A 26,620-nucleotide genomic window follows, 5' to 3' on the forward strand; every position below is an offset into this window, starting at 1 on the left:
GTTACCACCATGAAGGCGGGTGTGAGAGAGTCCTTGCTTGGGTCCATCTAAGACAAAGAGCTACGCCATCTTGAGAAAAATCCATGAAAGTCATCTGGGGTGACCCTGTGATGGGTGATTTGGCTGAAAGAAGAATGAACACAGAGAACTAAAAGCAGAGTACGAGAGAGATGCACAAAGCCTAAAGCACCTATGATACAAAACCTAGTGTCTCGGGCCTGAAAGCACTTGAAATCAAACAGCATCTTTAGTAGGGATTTCAGGGGAGAGATATGGGCGATGTTTCTGGTTGAACATGGCTTTGCTACTTCCCCCTAGACAACAAGCCCGGCCCCTACACACATGCACTCTATCCCATCATGTCTAAACTCAGTTTTTAAACTGAATGAATGAGAACTTTGGCCATTTGGATGACCTTAGTCTAACACACACGATCATTTTCTGCACAACAGTTTTCCAGGAAGCACAGGGTCCCAAAAGGGTAACGGGCAGGTCTGCCAAAAATACAGGGAGAACATCTACCACTGTTTGGTGAAAGAAGGAAACCAGAAAACAAATATGCATTACATGGAAACGCTCTGCAAGCTGGTTTTCACCACGGGCTGTGTGGAGAAGTTATAATTAGATTAGTTGAGCAAACAAGACAATGCAATTTCTTATAATTTTCCCCAGTCAGCCCTTATGGGGTGATAACGTTGAGGCCGAATTAAAAATGTTTATCCCAAGGAAACTTTAAGAACCATAAACCATACGTTGCTTTCCATGCCAATCTGCAGGCCCAAAAGACCCACAGTAAAAAGAAGAGCTGCAAAGGAAAACAGGGATTACTGTCACATCATCACAGTAAACTACAATAAAAACCAACTAGTTTTTTTTTGTTGTTGTTTTTTTAATGGCCAACATAGCAGTCCAAGGGGAAAGGTTGTCACAGTGGATCTGTGGTCCATTTACGTTCGGCCTTGGGTGGGCGACAACCAGGAGCAGGGCCTGGTGACAAACATGTGACTGCAGTACAGGGCCACCACTCCTGGTGTCCTGTGGCAACAGTAGCTAAAGCAAACCGCGTGCAAATAGCAAAGAGGTTTCATCTGAACTTTTAGTAACAAATAAAAGGCAAATGCTACCATATCTGATGATTTTAAAATAAATAAGTCATGATTTAATATTCTCAACCCTCCATACGACTACAGAGTGTTTCTCAACTGAGGGCAATTCTGCCTCCCAGGGGACACTGGACAATGTCTGGGGACATTTCTGATGGCTTCAACCTGGGGTGGGGGTGATACTGGCATCCAGTGGGCAGAGACCAGGGATCCTGCTAAACACCCTCCAACGCACAGGCCGGCCCCCCAAGACAGAGAGCGATCTGGCCCAAACGTCAGCAGCGATGAGGCTGGAAGACCCCGAAGGGTCATCTGTGCTCAGCACCTGCACCGGCCACCGTGTTTCACTTCTCCTTGAGGAGTGCGTGTATTGCGGGAACCTCGTGTTTTGTTTCTTTATTCAAAACTGCTGACAAGAGTGGTGATGGGGCTTCCCTGGTGGCGCAGTGGTTCAGAATCTGCCTGCCAATGCAGGGGACACGGGTTCGAGCCCTGGTCTGGGAAGATCCCATATGCCACGGAGCAACTGGGCCCATGAGCCACAATTACTGAAGCCTGCGCGTCTGAAGCCTGTGCTCTGCAACAACAGAGGCCGCGATAGTGAGAGGCCTGCGCACCGCGATGAAGAGTGGCCCCCGCTTGCCACAACTAGAGAAAGCCCATGCACAGAAACGAAGACCCAACACAGCCATAAATAAATAAATAAATACATTAAAAAAAAACGAAAATAAAAAACAAGGTTTAAAAAAAAAAGAGTGGTGATGGGTGAGGGTTTGCTTCACATTTGCAACTTCACATTTTATTAATCAAGCCACTGCAGAGAAAATCAAAAACCACTCTCACTGTAAACATTTTTTTCTAAGACAAGAAGCATCACTACATCAACTGAACACTCAGGTAAGCTCTTTACACCTGTGAGTGCGGAGCGAATAAATACTCTCTTTCAAGAAAAGGAGGCAGAGGCAAAAGTATGATTTTAAACATGTGCTGTCGTACGAAGGCCATTTGTTGTAACCAAGACCGTTCCTTTCCGGGTGCGGGAGGGAAGAGGCTTTGTGGCGAGTGCTTTACTGCTTTAGGTTTTCACCGCTCACGTTTCCTTTGATGTGTTACTTCTTTGCACTTGTATTTTTTCCCTTTAGGGCCACGACTGTGCTTTCTTCAGAGGGGTGGCGTCTCCGGAGTCTTCATGTTCTCCTGGCAAGCCACGGCCGCATCCTGACACAGCCAGGACAGCTGCGACAGCAGTGCCCCCGCTGAGCCCCAGAGAGCACAGTGCCAGCACCTGGCCGGGCCTGGGCCACACGCTCCTCCCGGTCTCCGTGCTCCTCAGCCCACCTCCTCCCGGGGCCTCCACCTCTGAGGCTGCGGAGCCCCGGCAGTGCTGGTGCTGGCTGCGAGTGTCTGCTGCTGGCCGTGTCTGGTGCTGGCCGTGAATGTCGTGGGAAGCAGGCGGGAGCCAGGGGGGCGGGGATACGGCATCTATTCCCTACTTCAAAGATGCGTGGGGAGGGACAGCACAGCCACCGCGGCCCCAAGGGAAGCAACGTGGGATGCCGGGAAGTGGGGCAAGTGTGATTCTGATCATTAGCCCAGAGAACTGGCAAGAAACTTAAAAAAAAGAACAATTTAATAAAATAAATAAACGTTTGTCCTGGCTGGAGTCTGGAGACGGAAGGCGGGGCTGGGGGTCCAGGTTAACTAGGGCCCAACCATACCCGGTCCAGTAGCCACATTATGCATATCTGGGAGGCAGGGGGAGCCCCAGAAGAGTTTCAGCTGTGAAGAGGTGTGGTGAGACTTGCTTTAGAAAGACCATTCGGGATACAGGACGCAGGAGAGACTGAGGAGAGCCGTTGAGGGGCAGGAGGTGGCCTGAACAAATGCACACCTCGAGTCCACGTTGCAAAGAACTTGGAAGAAAGGAACACACACCCTGAAGTGAAGCACAAGCAGACAACGTCCACACTAAAGAGGTGTGGCCAGGAGCCAAGCGTCTGGGGATTTTATGGAGGCGAACCCAGGGTCCAGCTGCTCCCACAGCTCAGGTGCGGAGAGGCATGCTTTTACCAGCCAGAAAAAGCAAATATGATGAAGATACAGTAGGAACTTGCTTTTCAAAATAAAACTCCGCTTACACAGCTCCAAAAGGCAAGCACAGCAGCACACGAAGCAGGAGAGAGACTGAGAGGTGAGAGGAAAGCAGGACACACGCATCACACACTGGAGAGACTGACTGATGGGGGCAGGGTGGAGAATAGGTCAAGGGCAGTTTGACTTGTTTCCCTCTTTTAAATTCACCTACGTATCTGACTTGTTTACAATAAACATGTATTTGTATACTGCTTCTTTATGTTTTTCTAATAGAAATAGAAAAGCAACTCAAGGAAATAAACACGGACAGATGTCGACTTTGTGGACTGGCGTCCACACGGGCAGCGATGCAAACAGTGGATCAATCTATGACTTACCGAGCCTTTCTCCATCACTCTGTTGAGCATGACAACGCCCCTGCTTTTCTGCTCCCACACCATCTCCCAAAAGTGACCGCAGGTATTGGGCAAAGGGCCCTGCAAACACACAATGCACAGTGTATGCATTTTACACACAAACACGTTCCAGTGCAAGCTCACTGCTGGCGGTGAGTGGATGACAGGGCCCTCAGGCAGCGTGGTGGCCATGGCTGGGACAGGGACCCGCCTCTCCCTGCCTAGTGGTAACCACAATTTTATTTCCTACCACGCGGTGAAAGGTCATTTCTGCACCTCAGGGCTGGTTCAGAGCTGAGCGATGGAGGAGAGAAAACACAGACTCTGCTTTCTGGTGTGGGCTGGCCAGCTGAGGGGCTCCACTGAGAACCATGCCTTAGGGCGGGTGGTATAGCGAATAAAACTGGCTGCAGGGGAGAGGCAGTGTGGGGAAGGGGTCACAGGGACGCTTCCGACGGCTTGGTCCCAGCTCCAATCACTTACTATCTGTGTGACCTCGGACAAGTCACCCCATCTCTCCTTGCCTCAGTTTCTCCACCTATTCACAGGGTTGTGAAGATTAACTATGTTCATATATCAATACTTATTAGGCCTTACCACAGTACCTGGAATACAGTAAACACCCAATAAAATGCACCGATTATTATTACTATTAATAATGGTTAACCTGACCACAGACAGCCTTCATCCTTGGACCAAGGAACATGAGATGTGGACACACAAATGGTCAAGCGGGTGGCCCAAGGGGTATGGTGTCACCGAGGCATGGGGGGTAGGGGTGCCTGCTGAGCAGCGGGGCCTGTCTCACTCCAGCCCCCCTGGCAATGGGCACAGATGTTTACTGGATATAGGGTATGAATGCCTCGAGTTTGCCTCGATTTTTAGTGCTGCCTGGAAGGGACATCACCTATCACCTGCACGACAGAGCATGTCACCTCCTCTGGCCAGCACCACTTCTTCTAAAATGGTTTCCATTCACTTTCATCCAAAATCTCCTCAGTCTTTACATCTTTTCCATTTAAGTCTCACCGCGCTTCCCTCGACCACGGAGCCCTCAGTGCCCTCTCGCTTCCTTCCCTGAACTTATCTGGGATTTGCTGCCTAAACCTGACAAATCCTGGCTCCTTAGGGTCTCAGACAATAGCAGATTCCATGGTAACCCCTTCCAGCCAACTGACAGAAAAACGGCTCCAGGAAGGAAGGAATCAGGGGGCCCATGGCTGGGCACGAGGACCCTATTGCCAGGTCCCCATAGCGGTGGCTCTTGTTACTCCCCTGCCCCCATACTTCACCCCAGTTTAGAATGGGTCTGAGGGATTAAAAATCCTGTAAGATCTGAAAGGATACACGCCAAACTCAGCCAACACTTGAAGATGGACATGAAGGCCAGCACCTGTGACATTATTCTCTATGCTTTAAAAAATATTTCAGTCATATTGTCTAGGGATGTAACTCTGGGGTCAGGCTGCTTCAATCCCGTATGTAAAGCTCAGGGCAGAGGGAGACCATGTAAGCAGCTGGATATAACCATGGTACAACCTGACAAACAGACAGACCTTCAGATGTGCCAAGGAAGCGCTAGGGCATGGGGGTGGGGAGGACAGCGGTGTAGAAGTTTCCATGGTGATTTCCTAACACTCCATGTGACTTTACAGACCTTATCTTTGCTTTGGGCTTCCTGACCCCACACCAAAGCTGAATGGCTGAAATTAGGAAGTAAGAAACTTGACTACTTCTAAAAAGAGAAGTTCCCAAGAAGCCACTTTTGCCTCAACCTCTTCCCACCAGCCTGCCACCACCAAGGTCTCGCTCCTTCTCATCCCCACCCCAGAGGTGCTGGGAGGACCATGCGCTGAGGGCCCGGGGACTGACGTTCCATACACTGACTGGGGGGCACGAGGGCCAACTGTGGTCACGTGCGGAAAGGAACTGGGACAGGACAAAAGGGACAGTAAAGAAGGGCCACCAGCGATACGCCCTGCCCCAAAGCAGAATTTTTTCACTGCACTTTCTGGTTTCACTGTCATTTTAGTCTCCGAATATTAACCACAGCTATGACGTTCACAATCACCCTATAACGCAAACCCAATATACTACTGATAAAAACTGATACGCAATGAAAAAACAAAAATTAGGATTAAAAAAAGAGAGAGAAACTTAGACTGTTTAGACCAATTTACAGGTAACAGATTAAGACGTGAGAAAATTACTTAAAATGAAACTCCTTTATCCCCTTTCCCAGATACCCATGGTCTTTGGGTCATACACCAGTACGTGTTTCACAAAAGGTTATTAAACCACTTTTATGATTTTTTTTCCCATAAAGATGCCAAAAGCCAGTGGGAGTTTCAAGTGGTTGTGCATGTTTGTTCACATCACCTACCCCCTCCATACACCCCACCCCCCGCAAGAATGAGGACCATGCAGAGGAATTCTGAATGGCCATCTGGATAGATTCCTCGCCTATTGCTAACCCTCTCAGATTTCCACGAGCAGCACTGGACACTCTGAGGCGAATACTTATGGACTCAACACAGGTACTGCTCTTCTCTAGCTGCTGCCTCTGTCGACAGACCACAGGCCACTCTGGCATTTTACTGCGGTTTTCTATAAACCCAGCAATGCCATACTTCCCAGAAAAGATTCATGTCACGACCAGACTGAATCTCGGAAGGAAGACTTTTTCCTTCCTTGTTGCTTTTTTGGGTTGTTTAAAACCTGATCTTCTAAACAGATGTGGTAGATTTTATTTGAGGTGTAGACAACAGCACTCTGAAACTCTTACGCTGACATCAAGTAAGGCAAAAACCATTAGAGTCAAATTCGAACAATCCGTTTACCTGTGTGAGAATGTAACTCCTTTGGGCTTCTTCCATTTTTATCAAACTAGCATTGATATAGTCGTTATCTTCTTGATGAAGCTTAATCCGACTATGGTCAACTGAAAGGCAAACCAGAACTCAGAGGTTAATCCTGGAGGCCCCAAATGTCCACACAGGCAGTGCGCCCCATGGGGAAAAAGCAAGAAGGTGAGTTGCTGGCACTCAGGGCGTTCACACTGGCTGAGGCCAAGCTGTTTTAGTTGAGATTAGTTATCAATATGGGAACGACTAGTATTTTCAGAAAGGTTTTTGGAAGTGTTTGAAACTTAACATGAAACAGCAACAGAGGCAAACTATACTAAAACACAGAATATGTCCTGTTTGGGAAATCTGTTTTTAGGCTATATCGTCTTATGATATTTGTTACTGTCCCCACAACTTGGAAGACCGGGGAAAGGGGATGTCAAGGGATCTGTTCTCTGATGCCTAATATATACTTTTAAAGGGTAAAAAACACAGTGGCTTCAATCTTTAAAAGGGAAAAAAAAATCCACCAAAAATTCCACCCAGTCCCCAGAGCTCTAGTTGGTACAATGAGCTAAGTACGTAAGACTTAACGATCACACCTCAACCTCACCTATGCCTAATGGTTCAAAGATTAAGTGGCTTAAGTATACAACAGTGTGAAAAGTCATACCTTGAATTCCTTGATACGAGGTTTTTTTTTTCAAAGTTCAAGTATAACATAAATCTCATGATCAAAGACACTTAAAAGACAGTTTAACTGGAAAAAATAAACTCTGAATCCAAAACACTGAAAGTCTATTAAATGTAACTTTCAGAAGAGTTTTTAAAAGTAAGCTTGTGTTTGGAAGGTCTGCCCCAGGTTACTGAAAAAGCACAGCCCCCTTTTTTTCCCCTTTACCATAACTTTGTCACAAAAGCCATGTTTCCCTGAGGGTAAGCCACCTTCCTTATCCTGCTAGTGCAGCTAACAAGAGCAGGTGGGTATTTTTATTTCTGGTACAACACAATGGACAGTAAACTCAGGTGACCACCCATAAATAGTTCTCCCCCTGCCCAGTGGGAAAGGAAAAGTTAATGGGGATAAGTGGTTTGGGGCTTCCTATTCAAAAGGATTCCAAAGAGATGTTTTAGGAAATTAGCCACTGTTTCGAATAATGTTTCTCATCATAGAGGGTTAATACAAACTGAAATACTTGGGTAATATTTAAGTGGGTCATGGAGATAAGAAATCTCAAAAAAAAATTATGACCGGCACTGGTGGTTATGTGAGTGGATTCAAACAGCACTGGGTGGTGACCTTGGGCAAACAACCTACTCACCGAGTGCTGGGTTTTTCACCTGCCAAATGGAAGATAATACCCAGTCCCCAGAGCTTCCACCTTGAAACATTCTCCCCATTTCCTCCATAACCTTAAAAGAAAATCACCTTTTCTACTGAAGAGTAGAGGTAGGGGAGAAAAAGCAAAATATAAGGAGTAAGATTGGGTGAGGGTGAAAAGGTTTGGGAATTGCGTCTCTGGAAGAATATTTTAAATGCTGTTTTTTTCTCTGTAAAACTGGTTCATAAAACCATTTAGATGAGCCTTGATCAAAAATGTAGAAAAGGAATATTAAAGACAACATTACTGCCTAATTCAGAGCAAGTACAGCAAAGGCTAGAGACCATGGGCATGGCCACACCATGTGAAAGGTGCGGACAGTGATGGTTCTTTCCAGTTCAGGGCGGCTGGCCAGGGCCTGAGGAGAGGCTGTTAGTATTATTTTTAAATAAAGCCTACGAGGTGCCATAGCCTAGACGTGCTCAATCAAGAGTATTGGGCATTGGGGCAAAATCATGTGTCACTTGACCTAGACCCACGCTTCAGATGTTCCTGGCGAGCACCTTCAGTTAGTGACCATCTCAACCGCAGCCAACATTCACGAGTGAGACACTGGGCTAAGCGGCTGACGTGACTTTATTCATCTTCGCACAATCCTGAGATCCGCGTTGACTCCTGTTTGACTGACGATCAGAGGAGGGGGCAGCCGGCCCAAGGCCACAAAGCTCTGAGGGGCAGGGACCGTGGCAGCCATTGGAGGCAGACTGCTCCGTGCCAACTGGGGTCCGACTTCGCGCCCCTCCCGGGAACCTGGGCGCTGCACAGTTCAGGGCGGGAGGGCAGTGAGCTTTGACAGGCCGGCGGGAAGTGCCTGGCTGGGGACTGACCAGCTGCATCTTCAATGTCCCTGGCAGAGAGCAGTGCCGGGGGAGCTGCTGGCAGCCACAGCCCTCACTGATTGGCAACGGCCACATGGAGGTGAGCCAGAAGGTTCTCTGTGGCCTAGAGGAGGTGGCAAAGTTCACGTCCTTCACTCCCCTCCAGGTTTTGTTACTTTATACAAATTCTAACATATTTGGTTATTTACTTTCGAGATATCAGCAGACTGAGAGCCAATTACTCAGAAGGCAGAGGAGGATGCCAACGGGCACACTGAGAGCTAATGGCAGGAAAGAGCTTGAAAAATGATGATGGCAGCAGGGGGTGGGGTCAACAAGCAGAGCTGACTGCAGCTTTAGTTGAGGGGGTGAACCGCTCCCACCCTTTAATGCCTGCGCAGGGCATCGTTAGCAGTTCAATACAATGCTCGGGGTCTAATAAGACTTCTGCTGAGTCACCCAGAAGTGGTTATATTATGCCTGCTATACCCTGCTTCAGCTCGTAGGAAAATGATTCATCATTAAAATAGTCAAAGTGGAAAAGAAGTGCTTTGAACTTAGCTGAATTTTCCAGGAACTGAAACCTTACCCCTTCTACAAGGGTGGAAAAATGAACCATTACTATAAGTCTCTAATGCCTTTATTATAGGAAACAATCAAGTCATAAACCTTTACTGCTATCAATTTATTACCAAACCCCGGGGCTAAAGGAGTCCTGACTGAGAGGTCCTGCAGCTGAATGGAAGCAGAGTAACGGCGATGTGAATACTTACAGGGACTGACATCTCTGTACCTGTTTCGGTTTTTGTTCTTAGGAAGCTTGGCCACTCTACATGGGAAGTCACTGGCTTCGTGTCGGATATCCTACAAAAAAAGGATAAAGAGTTCTCCCTTGAAATCTCTGGCATCAGGAATTCATCTAGATAGTTAACTGAGCGTGGGCCCTGTGCCGGGCACTGAGGAAGACCCAGCACAGAAACGGACATCAAAGGGAGCCACGCAGTGTGGGAAATGCAAGGTGCTAACTCAGAGGCATGCCCAAGGTCATGGGAGGAAAAGAGAAGGACAACTGGGGTAGGGGGAAGTGGCATGGGGCTGGGAGCTGGAAAGACGTGGAAGAGGGCAGGAAGATGGGCGGGGTGGGCACGTTTCACTCAGGAACCCCCAGCACGGCAAAGGCACGGGGGCTGGAGTTCACGTCTTATGCAGGAACAGTGAGTGGGCCGGTGGGAGGAACAGCAGGCCTGGGGCACACAGGTGGGTACAGGCCAGATCTTGGAGAGCCTTCCAAGTCAGGCCTGGGAGTTCCATCTGTAACCTTTTGTAAAGCTACAGTTATCAAGAGCAGATAAAATGCCCTTTTACGCCAACAAACTATCCAAATGCTTTCCTAGGAGATGGTAAACAAATCCCATTATACCAAACTGTCAGAAAGAGCAAGTGCCTGGACTAACAGAAGATGCACATTATGCGTCCTGCTACATGGATCACACACATCTAATTTTGCTCCCCTAAATCAACACCCCTATAATCCTATTTAATAGGCTTTTCCTTTAAGTCTGTATTTTACTATACATTATTAAAAGAAAAGCTCATCCAACAATGTGAATATACTTAATGCCACTAAAATGTACACCTAAAAATGGTTACAATGGCAAATTGTATGTTATGCATAGTCTATTACAACTTAAAAAAAAAAAAAAAAGACGAACCCACAGTGAGAGAACAGGAGAGCAGATAATAGCAACACAATTTTGGAAGCTGGAAATCAGACTGATTAGTCGTTGGCAGGCCTGAGAAAGCTCAATTACAAGCCAGCAGTGGGGAAAGCAGAGAACCATCATGATTTCCACCGCAGAACCTTCCAAAGGCGCAGAAAGTGTGCTTCTCTGGAAGGAGGGGTGGGATTCACTGCAGGGGAGCGGGGCAGAGCTGCCTGAGGGGAGCAGCATCTCCACTCCCACCGCCCCCTTCCGTGCTGCTGGGTGACTGCTGCCTCACAACTCTGCAGAAATCTGGAGATTTATTTTCTGGAAGATGTAAATCAGGGGGCAGAGTGCTCTCTAGATGATCTGAGCAGACAAGAGGAAAGACCAAGAGATGCCATTACAGGGGTACGGAATAACAGCCTACCTGCACCTAGAGGCCCAGTGGCCAGATCTGTGCTGATAAGCCCCTTACACCTGCTCAGAGCTCGCTGCAGACCCTGTAAGCCCCTATTCTTCATCATGTACACACCACTGATTACAAGATGTCAGAGGAGAGAAAGCCTCTGATACAAAAGAGATTTAAAAGAAAAACAAAACAGGCAAAAAAGCCCCTTAGAGGAAATAAACTGCAGAGAAATGAAAGCTTAAAATATATACATTATTAATATACTCAGATAAGATACTGTATCCATGGATTAAGAACAGGATGTTGTATACAATAAAAATGTCTCTTGCAACTTAAAAACAAGATGGCAGAAATGATAAGCTTAACTGAAGAGTGATAAGATAAAGGTAGAAGAAATCCTACCTTTCCAGAAGGCAAAGCCTAAATAAATAAATAACAATAATGGAAAATTAAGCAAAACAAAATATAAGAAAAGAATACATTAAAAAATAGTTCAAGGAAATCTCCCAGACACATCAAGTGCTCATCAAAATGATAAAAACAGATCCATACTGAGACACACTAATTTGCAATTCCAGAATCCTGCAGACAAAAAGAACATACTGTAAGTTCCCAGGGAGAAAAAATAGTTCACTTTCAAAAGATAAGGTAATCAGATTCTGCAAGAACACTGAAAGCTGAAGGGCAATGGCGCAATGCCTTCAAAATTCTGAAGAAAAATGATGTCCAACTTAGAGTTCTATACACAGCCCAATAATCAACAAGTGAGAAGGGACAAGAAAAACATTTCAGATATGCAAGGTCTCAAAAACTTTACCACCTCTGCCCCCTTGCTGCAGCAATCCACTGGAGCATGTCTTCCACCTGAGTGAGGAAATAAACCAAGAAAGAGAAAGATGTAAGATATACAGGACAGGGGTCGGGGGGAAGGATCCAACACAAGAGCAAAGGCACAGGAAATTTCCGCAAAAGCTGTGACGGGGGAGGCCCCAGGATGACAACCATATACCAGCACTAGGAGGCAAGCAGCCAGATTGGCCCAGAATGACCCAAGAGACAGACGAGTCAACAACATGCCTTTGTCCCCTGTACCAACCGTGACCGAACGAGACCACCAAAGGGAAATGAGAAGACCTGAAGTCCAGAAAACAGGGAATCCAACTGAGAAGAAAAGCAAAGAAGTCTCAAAATGGTAGCTGTGGGGCAGCCTACAGACCCAGCGACCCAGACCAAAGAACAGAGGTCCCCAGTAGGGACGCCTCCAAGACCAAATCTGAAGCTGAGAAATCACCTGAAACTGCTCTGTCCGAAACAGCAGCCCAGCAGCCACGAGCCACACGTGGCTATTGAGAGCACTTGAGATGCAGCCAGCCTGAAAAGAGATGTTGCGCAAGTGTAAAAATACACATTGGATTTTGATGACTTAGTGCTAAAAAAAGAAAGTAAGGTATTTCAGATATTTGAAATACTGACTATTGGTTGAAATAACGTTTTGAACATATTGGATTATGCAAACTGTACTACTACTTTCATCTGCTTCCTTTTATCTTTCTTACTGTGGCTACTAGAAAAAGCAGAATTACACATATGGGTTGCGCTGTATCTCTATTGCATAGCACTGACTGAGCTTGTGGAAAATTGTTCTGAGAGGCTATCAGAAGCTATGGGAAGAATTAGCAACAGGTAGAAAGAAAACTCTACAGATGAAAAAAAGGCAGGAAAGTATTAACTACAGGAAAATCTATTAAAAAGGAAACAGTACAGTACAACACTATCTGTGACTGTGTGCATAGGCAAATAATGTACACAATGAATATGGTTTTAACCAAAAAGTATAACATACTGGAAGAATGGGGGAGGGGAAGCAAAGTGGGAAAGCAGAAGGAATGGCTGTTTAAGAAAGTGAAATCCTATACCTTAGGAAAGATCTAAATCAATGAATCCAAAGATAAGCATTTTCCTTAGAAATACGGAAATAAATACAAGATAGAGTCAGCAGCTCAAAGAGTTCAAAATAGTCATCCATGAAGAGAAAGACTGGGGAACAGGGAGGTATGGGTAGCAAGTAACTGGATTTTATTATAAGCTTATCATGGTGTTATTTAAGCTCTTAAACCATGTGTACATTCAACTTGGATTTAAAAAAAAGAATGCCCACATTCTGCTATTCTACTTATTAAAAAAACTACAAAATGACAAGGAGGAGTTTTTGACTCATACTAGAAATGAGATAATAATTTAAAGCTATGATGATATATTATAAGCCCACTTGGGATTAAACAAATTAGTCCAGTAGTAACTTAGCCATCACATCATTTATGGATGAGATTAAGCTTTCAGGGAAATGCTACACAACACAGAAAAATGACTTGAAAAAATAAATCTCAGTTTTAAATTTCTTATTCTACTTGTTATTTGGAAGTGTTTAGCAAAAGGTACGAATTTTGCCTTGTGATGTGAAACAATCTGATCACTCCAGCTGGTGTGACTAGATGAAGATGGAAGAAATCATTGACATGGATAAACCACTGAACTAACAAGTATTCATTCTGAGGAAATAAGGGCCAAAATAGCAACAACAGTGTGCAATTGATTTTATTCAGCCAAAGGATTTATTAATCTCTACTTTTTTGGTGAGAGAGAACACAGCAAAACTCGGAGATACCTAATAAAAATAGGAGTTATTCACACAATACTTTTTAAAAAAGAGATTCTAAAATTAAGGTATACTCATAGAGCAAAATGCACAGATCTTAATTATGCATTTCAATTAGTTTTTCTGACCAGCTTTGAGGTATAATTTACAAATAATAAAATATACCCAGTTTAAGTGTTTCTCAATTTTAGAATGGCATATGGGAAATATATGCATGCTTTGAATACAAGTATTTACATTTCATTCAGTAAAATAAAATGCCAGGATTAGAGTCTTAAAATTGAGGAGTGACAAAGTACCTTTAAAATTAAAAGTAACTACCAACAGTGGTTTAGAAGAAAGCAGATACACTACTGTACCACAAACCTTTACAGAACTACAGCAAAGCAAGATTTCTGTATTCTAAAACTGTATCAAAGGTAAGCTAACCTTCTAACTGCGGTAGAAAAAGCAGATCCCTGACTGATGAACAACTTTAAGGAGACTTTCATCCCAAGCATGAAGTATCCCTAGAAGATCTTCGATTACTCTGACCAAAGATTAAATAATCCACCAAAGTATGTAAAATTTCCACACACAGAATAAAATAAAGGCCTTAAAGCTGATGATGAAAAGATGAACGCTGGGTAAACTGAGGAGCCAAGCCAAAAAGGAAACAATAAACTTGCCATGAAACATACTCCCAGAAGCATCCCCTAAAAAATACCTACTGAACGTTTCAAGAATCATTCAAAGTGTACCTCATAATTTCCGGGATGGGATCACACTAACTTAGAAATGTTACCAGTGGGAAATTAAATATACCAACAAATAGATACCCTATCCATTTCCTTCCCTCGGACAGTTCTTTACTGGTTTTTTAGAAGCTTACTTCCTATTTTTAGTGTAGGTTTCAGAAATGTCATAGAACGAAACATCATATGTAATGGACGTCAAACGTTCATGCTCTCTTGGAGAATAAATCTGATGATGTGCTACCGAAGCAGAGCTCAAGTTTGGTCAAAGCTTACAGGCAAATGGTTTAAATTACACTGTACCATTTTATATGGGCACCCAAAATGATCTGACTCATCTCTATAGTGAACCGTTTTCATGAGAGGAAAAAAGCAGTTCTTCCAAAATTATGATTTGGCTGGGCTAGAAAGCTGGGCTAGAAAATGCTTGATAAAGTTTAAACAAAACATCTGAACTGGAAATCTTAAGAGGCAAGGAAGTGAGCAGGGCAGAAACTGACATTACCTGAATAATTTCTAAAGCTAGTTCTTTATTTCCCATCTTCCCACACTCACTTAACAAGATAACAGATGACCTCCCAGTGAGTACAAAGGGATATAACGTGCTTATAAAGCTCTGGTAATTCTGGAATGAATTAGGGCCCAGAGTGAATCAATTTCTGTATTTACGGGAAAGCTCATGATCCATTATTCAAATACCTCCCAAATCCAATTAGGCAAAAAGTCAAACTTGGGTGAAAAGTTGGTAATTTTTTACTTGAGATTTCCGTTTTTGAAAACACATAGGCATAAAAGCCAATCCAGCCTTGCAGAAATATTTTCAGGTTTATAGCACTTTGTTAAGTTAAACCTAGCAATTTTGGTTTTAACACCTTTTTCTCTTTAGTCCCAGAATAGGGTGAATGTCTCTTATTGGCTCCACAGTAAAATGCATATTTCTCTTAAAACTATTTGAGAGTGATGAGGTGGAGCCAGCATCTTGTTAAAGCTGGGAGTCTGCTGGGAAGGGCCTAGACCTTCACCTCTCTCACCCCTCCTAGCCCCGGCCCAGGCTCAGAGTAGGCACTCAACCTAATTCTAGTGATGGAATTAAGGGATGATTCCAAAGGTCCCCCTCAAAGAGTCCTTAACTCCATACCAATCTGCTTCATTTTATGGAACAGAAATGTTCTTGAAAGGGAATATGTTTAAGCAAATGTCTGGTCCAATCCTGCTTTCCAATCATTTTATTATTATTATTATTTTGCTGTGCAATTGAGTCACACGGCCTCCTGACAAGAGAGTACCAAAAGTGTTACTAAAACGTGGATTCAAAGCAAAAAGGGTTATTTTTAGATGGTTCGGACAGCTATCTGTTTTAAAAGTCTAAAGGAAGAAAAGACTCCAGTGGTATCTTTTATTTGCTAGAACTGCAGTGAACTACAAGTCCCTTAGCACCTTCAGCATCTTCTATGCTCCCCCGCACCCCCATTTTACAAATGGTTGCCTAATTTGATTGCTCCGACCGTTATCCAGTACTTTATGGAAGCTACTGGCTCTCAGAAATAAACAGAACTAGACTGAAGGGAAATGCAGAAGTACAGTAAAGACAATAATTTAAAATGCAATAAGTGAACATACAGGGTGTACATTTCCTGGAACTCTTGCAGTAGTCACCACTGAATAGGGAGATATATATAGAAATGGGGGGGAGGGGTGGCTAGACTAAAATTTTAGCAACCAACTCTTCAAAATAACGTGTTGAACAAATTTCGTTATTCATAAATCTCATTATAAATGAGAATATAAAATTTCTGCATAACAAAGTATACTCTGAGAAATACACAAATTATCAGTCAGAAGTTCAATGTCTTTCAAGTTGAAAGCAATGCTGTATTCTTTACCTATACTAGTTAATGGAACAATATAATTTACTACAAAAACCTTAGGAAAATATTTTATTATATTTATCTGTTTATATAATCAATACACGAGAAGTCACATACTCAATATTGTTAAATTTTAAGATAAACTACAACGCTTAGATAATAATGAAAAAGCTTAAAATTTAGCTAACAAGCACCAAGCTTGCTTTGGTTTAAAATTTAAAATGATTATGTACTGAACAGAAAAAGATGATGAAAAGTAAACCAAGAACATAAGACTCTTATGTGGTAGTTGAAAGAGAAAGAGGGGGAGGGAGGAAGGAACAAAACTGGCCAGCATTTAAAAGGCAGAAGGATATACAATAATCATCCCTGCCAGAGCTTGAGGAAATGTTGGGTCATCTTGTACACTGGCCGGGGGTAAGGTTAAAAGAAAATGGAGTTACAAATCACTACCAGAACAATTATGTACATTTGGAAAACAACATGGAAAAAAGCATAATCAAATTGTTTTACAAATTCGCCACAAACGAGGATGAGGGCAGGAATGGAAAGTGTGGAGTACCCTTCACAAAGGGGAACCATCTGGTGGACATGGTGGGACCAATTTCACGCTCTGATGTGCACCCTCTGCTCTGAACACAAAGCGAGGTTGATTAAATATAAAGAAAAGCACAAAGGCACAGCTAGGCTCAAAAACAGAACAAATGAAAAAAACAGGCCTCCCACTCAAAGTGATCTGCAAGCAAGGTACCAAAAAAACAGAAGGTGACTAGTTCTGAAAAAGATAGCCAACAAATCAACTAGAAAAATAAATCTATTCCACAAGAAATTTATTGTTAGCACTTTAAAGATAAATATATTTGAAATCAGGGATAAATAAAGGAATCATGTATAAAAAAGATGCTATAAATAAATCTAGGGAGGAATGAAGCCAGAATAAGTGGATAGGAAAGAACAAATGAGAAATCTTGGAAATGGAATTGACAATCACTGAAATTTAAACAACAACAAACCTTAACAGATGAAGATAAACACTCTGCACTGAACACAAAGGATGGGTACTTTGAAAGCAGAGGAACACAGCATGGAGAAATAGGAGATGTGAAGGAGCAGTTCAGAGAGACAGAGGATAGAGCAGCCCCAGCACACCCCTAAAATATAAATCAGTACCCACACGTTAGGGTCAGAGTAAAGCTGCAAAACAGTAAGGTTAAAAAATCTTCAAAGTAAATCACAACATCTCCTGGAAGCTTAACAGAACGTTAACATTGTCATTTATTTTTTACACAGCTGAATAGTTAACTAAGAAATACAAAAATTGCGTTTTCAAGTACCACTGACTTTAAACCTTATTTTTACAACGCTTAAAGTATGTTTTTTGTTTTTTTTGATCACTTATGTTTTCTGTTAAATGTCATAAATTTCACCTTGGGCAGAAATCAATAGGCAGAAAATGAATCAGACTTACAGTAATTGATGTCAATGAAACATATTGGAACAAGTATTTTTTTTTTTAATGCTGAGAACCACAAAACCCATTCCTGTAAGAGAACAGTCTAAAAAATTGAATCTACTTTCACTTCTGTTTTGTTTACCTTCTGCTTTCCATAGGGACAGTTTAAGTGTTCAGGCCCTGGGGTTCTGGCACTTTGCCGAGGACAGTGGTACAGCTGACTAAGGACACAAGTAGTTGGCAGACATCTGAAAGTGGAAGGTTTACACTTTCGTTTACATGGAACCAGATTGCCAACCACCAGCTTCCTCCTTCCATGGTTAATTTCCCTAAGCTCAGTGGTCACAGGGAGAGACCTTAGGAACCCACACGATATTCCTACTTTGAAATAACAGAACCATACTTATGAAACTGATGATAGTCTGTGTATAACTTGGGAGTGTAAATGGGAGGGAAACAGAATGTCAAAATGAAACTAGCTTTGGTTAAGCATTTCTTTAATATTCCAAGAGCAGTACAAGATTCTGTACCATAACCAAAGAAAAGGCTTTTGCATTATTGTTATCAACCAAATGAGTTTTCTAAATACTTTCTAGATGTAAATGTACTTTTCTACCTACCATTTCGGGGATTAGGGCTGACGAGGAAAGACGTGACCAATGCCCAAAAGCATTATGAAGTGATAGTTTTTTACTGAAGCCACAAAGATAAAATGACAATTTGGGGAAGAGGGGAAGCAGGTGACCAAGCTCTTCTGCCTGGCTTTCCAAAGAATTCTGTGTATGTGGATTAAAGAAGCAAGGTCTAGAGTCGGTGTTTGAGTCCCTGCAATTCATCCAAATATTTATTGAGCACTGACTATGTGGCAGGCAATAAGGATATGAAGATGAACAGCCAGATAAAGAGACGCTAGGTTCTCAGATAGGCACTGTCACATGTACCTCACACAAACACATCCATGACTATTCATCAAGAATAACAGTAAAACAGGATTAAAGCCCTGAGCAAGTGGATACTCTACCTACACCCCCTCCCCACCACCAAGGATCTGATCATTCTTGGAAAGGCAGAAGGAATGATTCAGAAGCCCCAAACTCTATCTGCACCTGCATTTCTTTTGTTTTTGTTTTTTTACGGTACGCGGACCTCTCACCGCTGTGGCCTCTCCCGCCACGGAGCACAGGCTCCAACGCGCAGGCCTAGCGGCCATGGCCCACGGGCCCAGCCGCTCCGCGGCATGCGGGATCCTCCTGAACCGGGGCACGAACCCGTGTCCCCTGCATCGCAGGCAGTGACTCCCAACCACTGTGCCACCAGGGAAGCCCTGCATCTGCCTTTCTTTTTGCTTCCTCCTGTGGCTTAGATTAAGGGTTCTAGCATTGAACTGTGCCTGAGAACAATGGTACCAGGCTGTATGCATAAAACCACATGCACCACACATTATGGGTAAATTAAGGATAACCTGATCTATGCACAGATTTCTTATCTTTTCTTAGACCTCAATCTAGTGTGAGATGCAACTTACTTACATAAAGCTAATTTAGGATGTTGCTGAATAAACAGCAACGGTCTTAAAAACTTCAGGGCTTCAGGAGAAGAATCTCTTTGGGCCAATTTGGTGAGAGAGGACTTTTAATAAAATCAACAGTTCAGTGAATGCTTACTACTTACCACGCCAAGATATGTTAGTCTAATCATAAGGTTACAAGAGACAAAACCCCATGTGAGCCCATAGCCTGTGGCTTTCTATCTGTTTTCTCCACTAAGTCATGCAATAATCAGAGTTACTTGATATTCCTAATTAAGAAAACATCTGAATGCAGCAAGTGAAAGTAACATTCTGTGAATGACTTTACAGCCATTTGTTTTTTAAGTAACTTATCATAACATCAGCATTGATGTCACATGTCACACCTGCTTATAAGACACCTGGAAAAGTGGCAATACCAGAGCAAGATACTACTGCTACAGGCCAGAGGAGCCCTTGAAGTGTTTTGAAGAAGGTTCACTCTTTGTTTTGTACATTATGTGGATTTTGACAAATTTATAATGACATGTATCCTCCATTAAACAGAGTATTTGCACTGGCCTAAAACCCTGTGCTCTACCTATTCATCCCTCCCTCTCTCCCGGCACACCCCTGTCAACCTGTCAACTGATCTTGCTACCGTTTCCATAGTTTTGCTTTTTCCAGAAATGTCATACAGTTGGAATGATATCATATGTAGCCTTTGTCCACTTCTTTTTCTATTAGGCTGTTGTCTTTTTCTTAATGATATGCAGTATTCTTTATGTATTTTGGGCACAAGTCCTTTGGTGGTCACACACACTGCAAATGTTGGCAAAAGCCAACTGATACACGTATCTAACCACCCCAAAACACAGGGCTTACAACAGCTTATTTGCTTGTGATTCTAGGGGTTGGCCATCTGAGCTAAGCTTAGCTGGGATGGCTTGTCTCTGGTTCCATGTACTGTTGGCTGGGCTCACCATATGCATTTGTGATCACTGGTGGCCCACTGGCCTCACTTACAAACCTGGTGCTTGGCTGGCTGTTGACAAGGGTGATGGCAGTAATCAGGTCAGTGTCGTTCATCAACCAACAGGCTAGCCTGGGTTTGTTCACACTGTAGTAACGGTAGAATTCTCAAAAGCAGCAAGAAAGATATGCAAGTACAGAGACACTGCAGGTTCAGTTCCAGACCACAACAATAAAGCGAATATCGCAATAAAGTGAGTCACATGAATTTTTGGTTTCTCAGTGCATATAAAAGTCATGGTTATATTACACTAGTCTATAAAGTGTGCAAAAGCATTATGTCTGAAAAAAACAGTGTACATACCTTGATTTAAAAATACTTTATTGCTTAAAAAATGCTAACCGTGAGCTAAGCCTTCAGTGAGTTGTAATCTTTTTGCATTAGTAACATCAAAGATCACTGAGCATGGGTCACCACAACAAATATAATAATAATGAAAAAGTTTGAAATATTGCAAGAATTACCAATATGTGACACACAGACAAAGTGAGCAAATGTTGTTGGGAAACTGGTGCCAGTAGACTTGTTTGACACAGGGTTGCCACCAACCTTTAATTTGTAAAAAACACAATAAAGCAAAGTGCAGTAAAACGAGGTATGCCTGTATGTTTTTTAGGCCTCTGCTTGTGTCATTATCACCAACATTCTACTGGCCAAAGCTAGTCACGTGGCCGAGCACAAATTCAAAAGTGATTGTCCACCTCTTGGTGAGAGTCACATTCAGAGGGGCATGAATGTGACAGGGATGGGAGGAATTTGGGGCCACTTCTGCAAACAACCCAAAGTTAATGGTGTCTTTTGATGAAGAGAAGCTCTTTTTTTTTTTTAACATCTTTATTGGAGTATAATTGCTTTACAATGGTGTGTTAGTTTCTGCTGTATAACAAAGTGCAGCAGCTATACATATACATATATCCACATATCTCCTCCCTCTTGCGTCTCCCTCCCTCCCACCCTCCCTATCCCACCCCTCCAGTCGGTCACAAAGCACCGAGCTGATCTCCCTGTGCTATGTGGCTGCTTCCCACTAGCTATCTATTTTACATTTGGTAGTGTACATATGTCCATGCCACTCTCTCACTTCGTCCCAGCTTACCCTTCCCACTCCCCGTGTCCTCAAGTCCATCTTCTACGTCTGTGTCTTTATTCCTGTCCTGCCCCTAGGTTCTTCAGAACCGTTTTTTTTTTAGATTCCATATATATGTGTTAGCGTACGGTATTTTTCTCTTTCTGACTCACTTCACTCTGTATGACAGACTCTAGATCCATACACCTCACTACAAATAACTCAATTTTGTTTCTTTTTATGGCTGAGTAATATTCCATTGTATATATGTGCCACATCTTCTTTATCCATTCATCTGTTGATGGACACTTAGGTTGCTTCCATGTCCTGGCTATTGTAAACATAGCTGCAATGAACATTGTGGTACATGACTCTTTTTGAATTATGGTTTTCTCAGGGTATATACCCAGTAGTGGGATTGCTGGGTCGTATGGTAGTTCTATTTTCAGTTTTTTAAGGAACCTCCATACTGTTCTCCACAGTGGCTGCATCAATTTACATTCCCACCAACAGTGCAAGAGGGTTCCCTTTTCTCCACACCCTCTCCAGCATTTATTGTTTGCAGACTTTTTGATGATGGCCATTCTGACTGGTGTGAGGTGATACTTCATTGTAGTTTTGATTTGCATTTCTCTAATAATTAGTGATGTTGAGCATCCTTTCATGTGTTTGTTGGCAGTCTGTATATCTTCTTTGGAGAAATGTCTATTTAGGCCCATTTTTGGATTGGGTTGTTTGTTTTTTTGATATTGAGCTGCATGAGCTGCTTGTAAATTTTGGAGATTAATCCTTTGTCAGTTGCTTCATTTGCAAATATTTTCTCCCATTGAAGAGAAGTTCTTAAGGTCAATGTAGTTCAACTTATCAATCTTTTCCTCTATCGTTTTTGTGGGGTGTCTTGTTTAAGAAACAGTTGCCCATCTCAAGTTCATAAATACAATCTTCTCCATTATTTTTGAAAAAATTCAACTAAAGAAAAATGTTTTTCCATACAATTTCATTTATATCTTGATTATGCCTCAAGATGTTGGAATAAAACATACAGACGACAATATGGCATGTCTGTCCCTTCCAACAGCCATTTTTGTGCACAGTAAACACTACTCTAACTTGACCAGCAGGCACTCAGCGTCTGCTGAATGATGAACACAGAGTGACTGTCTCTGTCCTTTGCCTACCAATCTTCGAGAATATTAGTATTTTTCTTACTCATGTAAGCTCTTTACATATCTTAAAGCCAACAATTCTTTGTCTATCCTGAGAAACCACTTTGTCAATTTATTTGTTTGCACATTTAAATTTAATTTCCCCTAAATAAAAATATTTTAACTGTGGGAGGATTATCATAAAATGTCATTATAATAACGAGAGCTGCCACTTGGCAGAATTATGAGTGATTTTTATTTTCTATTGTTTTCCAATTGTTTTCTACAGCGCACATGCATTACCTAAGTAATAAAGAGTTTTAAAGTAGTTTAAAATTTTTAAGTATTCAAACCTATTGACCTTTCCCTCTGCGATTTTCTTTATTGCCTCTAATGGTAGAAAGTCCTCTTCCTCAGTATGGTAGTAACAATTTAGAAAAAAAAGTTAATCTTAACCCATCTGGTTTATTTTCCTTCTACAATTTTCAACTATACCCATTATGTTGCCTTTAAATCTCGAACTATGCTAAGAATAGATGTTTCTTCTGGTTCTGTCAGGTTAACAGTTCCACTATGCTAATCCTTGTGTCCGTCTATTACAGTAATTCAAATTGTATATTACAGAGTGCTTCCTCCTCCCCGTCTTCCTAAACTCAAATAGGAACAAAATGCAGCTGCAACTGATCATTCAGATTTCAGAGTGAACAAATCACTATTTTTAAGAGAAAGACGAACCATTACAACTAGGTAGAGTTGTGTTTGTTTAAGAAGATTAATGCAGGCTAGATTCATTCTTTGCAACTATTTTAGCAAATTAAAGATCAAGAGGAACACAGGAGATTAAAATATAGGGAATTAAAAAAACCCACTATAGTATTTCTATAGTTAAAATGAATACTGTTACTTTGTTCTTCTGTAAGGAAAGAGTAGGCAGGATGGCTCTGGCACAAAACTTTTCCCCCATATTTATCTGGTATGTATTATTATGCGTATAAACTTGTAGTGAAATAGAAGAAAAAATTAAAACATTAAATTATTTCTGTTCACCATGTCCATAAGCAGACTATTTTTTTTAAGCAGACTATTTTTTAAAAAGCATAGTTCTCCATGTCAGTTACCTGATTTCTAACATTTTAACTTCCGTCAAAGCAAATTTTAATTTATTAAGTGTACTTAAATAAAAAGCAACTTTCAGAGTAACTACTTAAAACAAGATCCAGCATAAAATACCTGTATGTCAACAAATCAAATTAGAACATCTTCCTATCTCCTTGACGTATTTAGGGAGATGCAATTGTTTAAAAACGGTTCTATCCCTTCCTCCTCTCCACCCATAAGCCTCCGGCAACAGCTGCATGATCTTTTGGTCATCTGCCTTCTTAGAACTGGATACATAAAAAAAAAAAATTTTTCTATACAATGAAAGGAGGCAGTAAACCTCTGCTAATAACATATGATCAATTTTTAGAAGGCCGACTGATGCCAAATACTTCCTCAAGAGGATTTGCTCAATATCTCAATGCTACAACTAAAACTATATAGGAACCAAAATCCATATACATATTGCTAGAGACAGACCTAGGGCCACTATTATTACATAAATAACTGAAGCTATTGTAGAAGTAATATCCTTTAAAGATAATACAATAGCTAGGCACTCTTCTCCCCAAGGCTCACAAAATCATGACATCTTCATTGGGCTAACAGGAAAATAAATCCCTAGGACCAAATAAATCAAACATTTTACAAAAATCAGGATAAATAAAGAACTTTAGGGACACTAAGTCTAGTGACATTTTCATGTAACAGCAATGCCTAAACTTGAAAAAAACTCATGATTAGAATGTTTGTTTTCTTACTGCACTGTAAAGCAATCTTCAAGTAAACAAGATTACTCAGAGCAAACAGTGGAAAGTTTCAGTGAGATATGTTCATTAGAGAACAGGACAGTTAAAAAGCCAGAAATGTAAAATTATTTTAAAGGTAATTGGTCTCACCACCCAAGTATATTTTTTAAAGCAAACCCTTACATACGATGCCAAAGTCAAGTTTTGAGGATCGCCTTCAGAGTCAAGACTGCAACATTGCTATCACTGTACTTGCAGCCAATTTTTGTTCTTGCGTTTCAGGTTGTACCAACTGTTGACGGGGCAGGTGGCTCTGTCGTCGTCCCTGTCCTCAGTGAGTTCCTACTTGGTGGGGGAAGACCGCTGTGGCCACAAACAATGCTACTGAGTAGAAAGTCCTGCTCAGAGGCAAAATCTATTCACAGGAAGAAGGGAAAGGCAATGAGAGGAGCTGGTAAAAATGAAAATAGTAAACTCAGGAGTAACTGTGGAGCAGCCACATCTGGTGCAGAGGAAAGAGCTCTTTCGGGCACTGCTGACCTGTCACCTCTCCTTGCCAACTTTGGTTGGCATTAAGGGGAGAAGATACATCATACAGCTATATCTAAGCTGTTTTGCCTAGTCTGTTCCAGCACTGTTGCTTGAAAGGAAACCTTAGCAATGAAGGCTGGGGTGGAGACAGGATGGCCATTCTCCACTGGAGCAACCCCAAAGTCTGCTGCCTGTGTCACTCTCCAAGCCCTTGCCATCACACCAAAGGTCAGAGAGGAGAGAGTGGGCCCACACCACACGAAAGTGGCCTGCGACCCAGGTCTCTGTGCCCAGACTCCTAGGGGTGCACAGGGCATACACATAACACTTCCTAAACTTGCCTCCGCTCAACAGGGCTGGAGAGGCTTTCCAGGAGAGATTGCTGGCTGAGCCTCCTCAGCTCAAAGGAGCAGGCACTTGAGGTCCAGCTTGTTCACTGGCAGAGCACGACTCCTGCAGACACAGGGCCCTCAATAAGGATCCACTGAATGGGTGGGCTAAACATGTCAGAATGAACCAAGGTGAGATATGAATTTGGAATTATGAAAATAGAGATAGCATGAGGATGGCAGTGGAAAACAAATAATGAATGCAAGAAGAAAGCACCAGTGACCCAACTAACTTTGAGAACTCTGCTCTCTCTTTGACTTCCTCAACAGAAAGGTCAGCGGTGATTTCCCAGTAATGAGTAATTTCCTGCTATGATACCCAGGGAATGGCTGGGTGTGAGAGAAACATTTCTTGGAAGGATGTGCCTCTTCCCCTCTACTTCTCCTGCAGGCAGCACGGTTTTCTGATGTGGTACACTCCTGGAGAAGGCTACATTCCAACTGAGATGAAATCTAGGCTCCCTACATCCTCCCTACAAACTAGGGAGGAGCAGGTCAATGGCTGGAATAGCAGGAAGGCTTTTACATGGAGTGCCTGAGGCAGGCCGAGGAGGGACTAAGCGTTGTCAGCACTCAGCACTCCTAAATCAGGACCCACCGGGGCCCTCTGCTGCAAACAATATTCAGGTAGGAATGGCAAGTGCTGTCTTCCTAGCTCCTTGTGCCTAGCAGAGCTCGATATGACAGTCAGCTCCCTAAGGTTGTACTCCGAATGTATTTCCAGGCTGATGGTCCCTCAGCCCAGACCCTGGATGGTAACATCAGCTTTCCTTGACATTTCACTTTCCTCTCCAAGTCCAAAGAAGATGTGGTTCTGGCTCCTCTGACCCCTGAGTGTTCAATTTTTTTTTAAAAGTATTTGTTATGATGCTTGGATTTATTTCAAAATAAATTAGAGCTGGGAAGGGTTAATGGGTAGGGGATACAGAGGAAAAAAGATGAGCCATGAGTTTTTAATTATTGAAACTGGGTGACGAATACGTAGGGGTTCATTATACTAGCCTATTTCTATATGTTTGAAAGTTTTCGTGAAGGATTCTTGCAACTCAAGTTTTTTTTAAAGTAGGGAGGAATGACATGATTGGATATGTGTTTTTGAGTGATTACTCTGGCTTTATGATTCTGGGAAGACGGTGGCAGCAGTGGCCACAGTTTTCCACTCTCCCTGAATCCCCATAAAAATAAATGGAGGACTTCCCCAGTGCCACAGTGGTTAAGAATCCGCCTGCCAATGCAGGAGACACAGATTCAATCCCTGGTTCAGGAAGATCCCACATGCCATCGAGCAACTAAGCCCGTGTGCCACAACTACTGAGCCCGCGCACCACAACTACTGAAGCCCGCAAGCCTAGAGCCCATGCTCCACAACAAGAGGAGAGAGGCCCACGCACCACAATGAAGAGCAGCACCCGCTCACCACAACTAGAGAGAAGCCCATGGGCAGCAACAAAGACCCAACGCAGCCAAAAATAAATAATAAATAAATAAACAAACAAACAAATGGAGCAACAGGATAGCCAAACCAACACAGAGAACCCCTCAGACAACAACTAAAACAAAACCAGAGATTCTGAAAGTACAAGGAAGTGGGGGACAGCCAGTTATTAAGACCCATGTGGTATCAACATTTGTGTGGGA

General features: G+C 42.7%; 1 protein-coding gene across 3 annotated transcripts in view; it reads right to left on the bottom strand.

Annotated features, from left to right (window-relative positions):
- PTPN1 (protein tyrosine phosphatase non-receptor type 1) overlaps positions 1 to 26,620 on the bottom strand; it is a 66,766-nt gene that overhangs the window by 11,954 nt on the left and 28,192 nt on the right. For 2 of the 3 annotated variants that reach the window (XM_060033412.1, XM_060033413.1), the window contains exons 2-4: positions 9,412 to 9,502; positions 6,433 to 6,533; positions 3,575 to 3,673 (exon numbers count right to left, since the gene is read on the bottom strand). In XM_060033412.1, the coding sequence (XP_059889395.1) occupies positions 3,575 to 3,673; positions 6,433 to 6,533; positions 9,412 to 9,502 (291 nt within the window). Of the gene's footprint in view, positions 1 to 3,574; positions 3,674 to 6,432; positions 6,534 to 9,411; positions 9,503 to 12,044; positions 12,122 to 26,620 lie in introns of those variants that run through there. The other variant, XM_060033414.1, reaches the window with a different exon arrangement.

Source organism: Delphinus delphis, chromosome 15, assembly GCF_949987515.2.
Source record: "Delphinus delphis chromosome 15, mDelDel1.2, whole genome shotgun sequence".
NCBI lineage: Eukaryota > Metazoa > Chordata > Mammalia > Artiodactyla > Delphinidae > Delphinus > Delphinus delphis.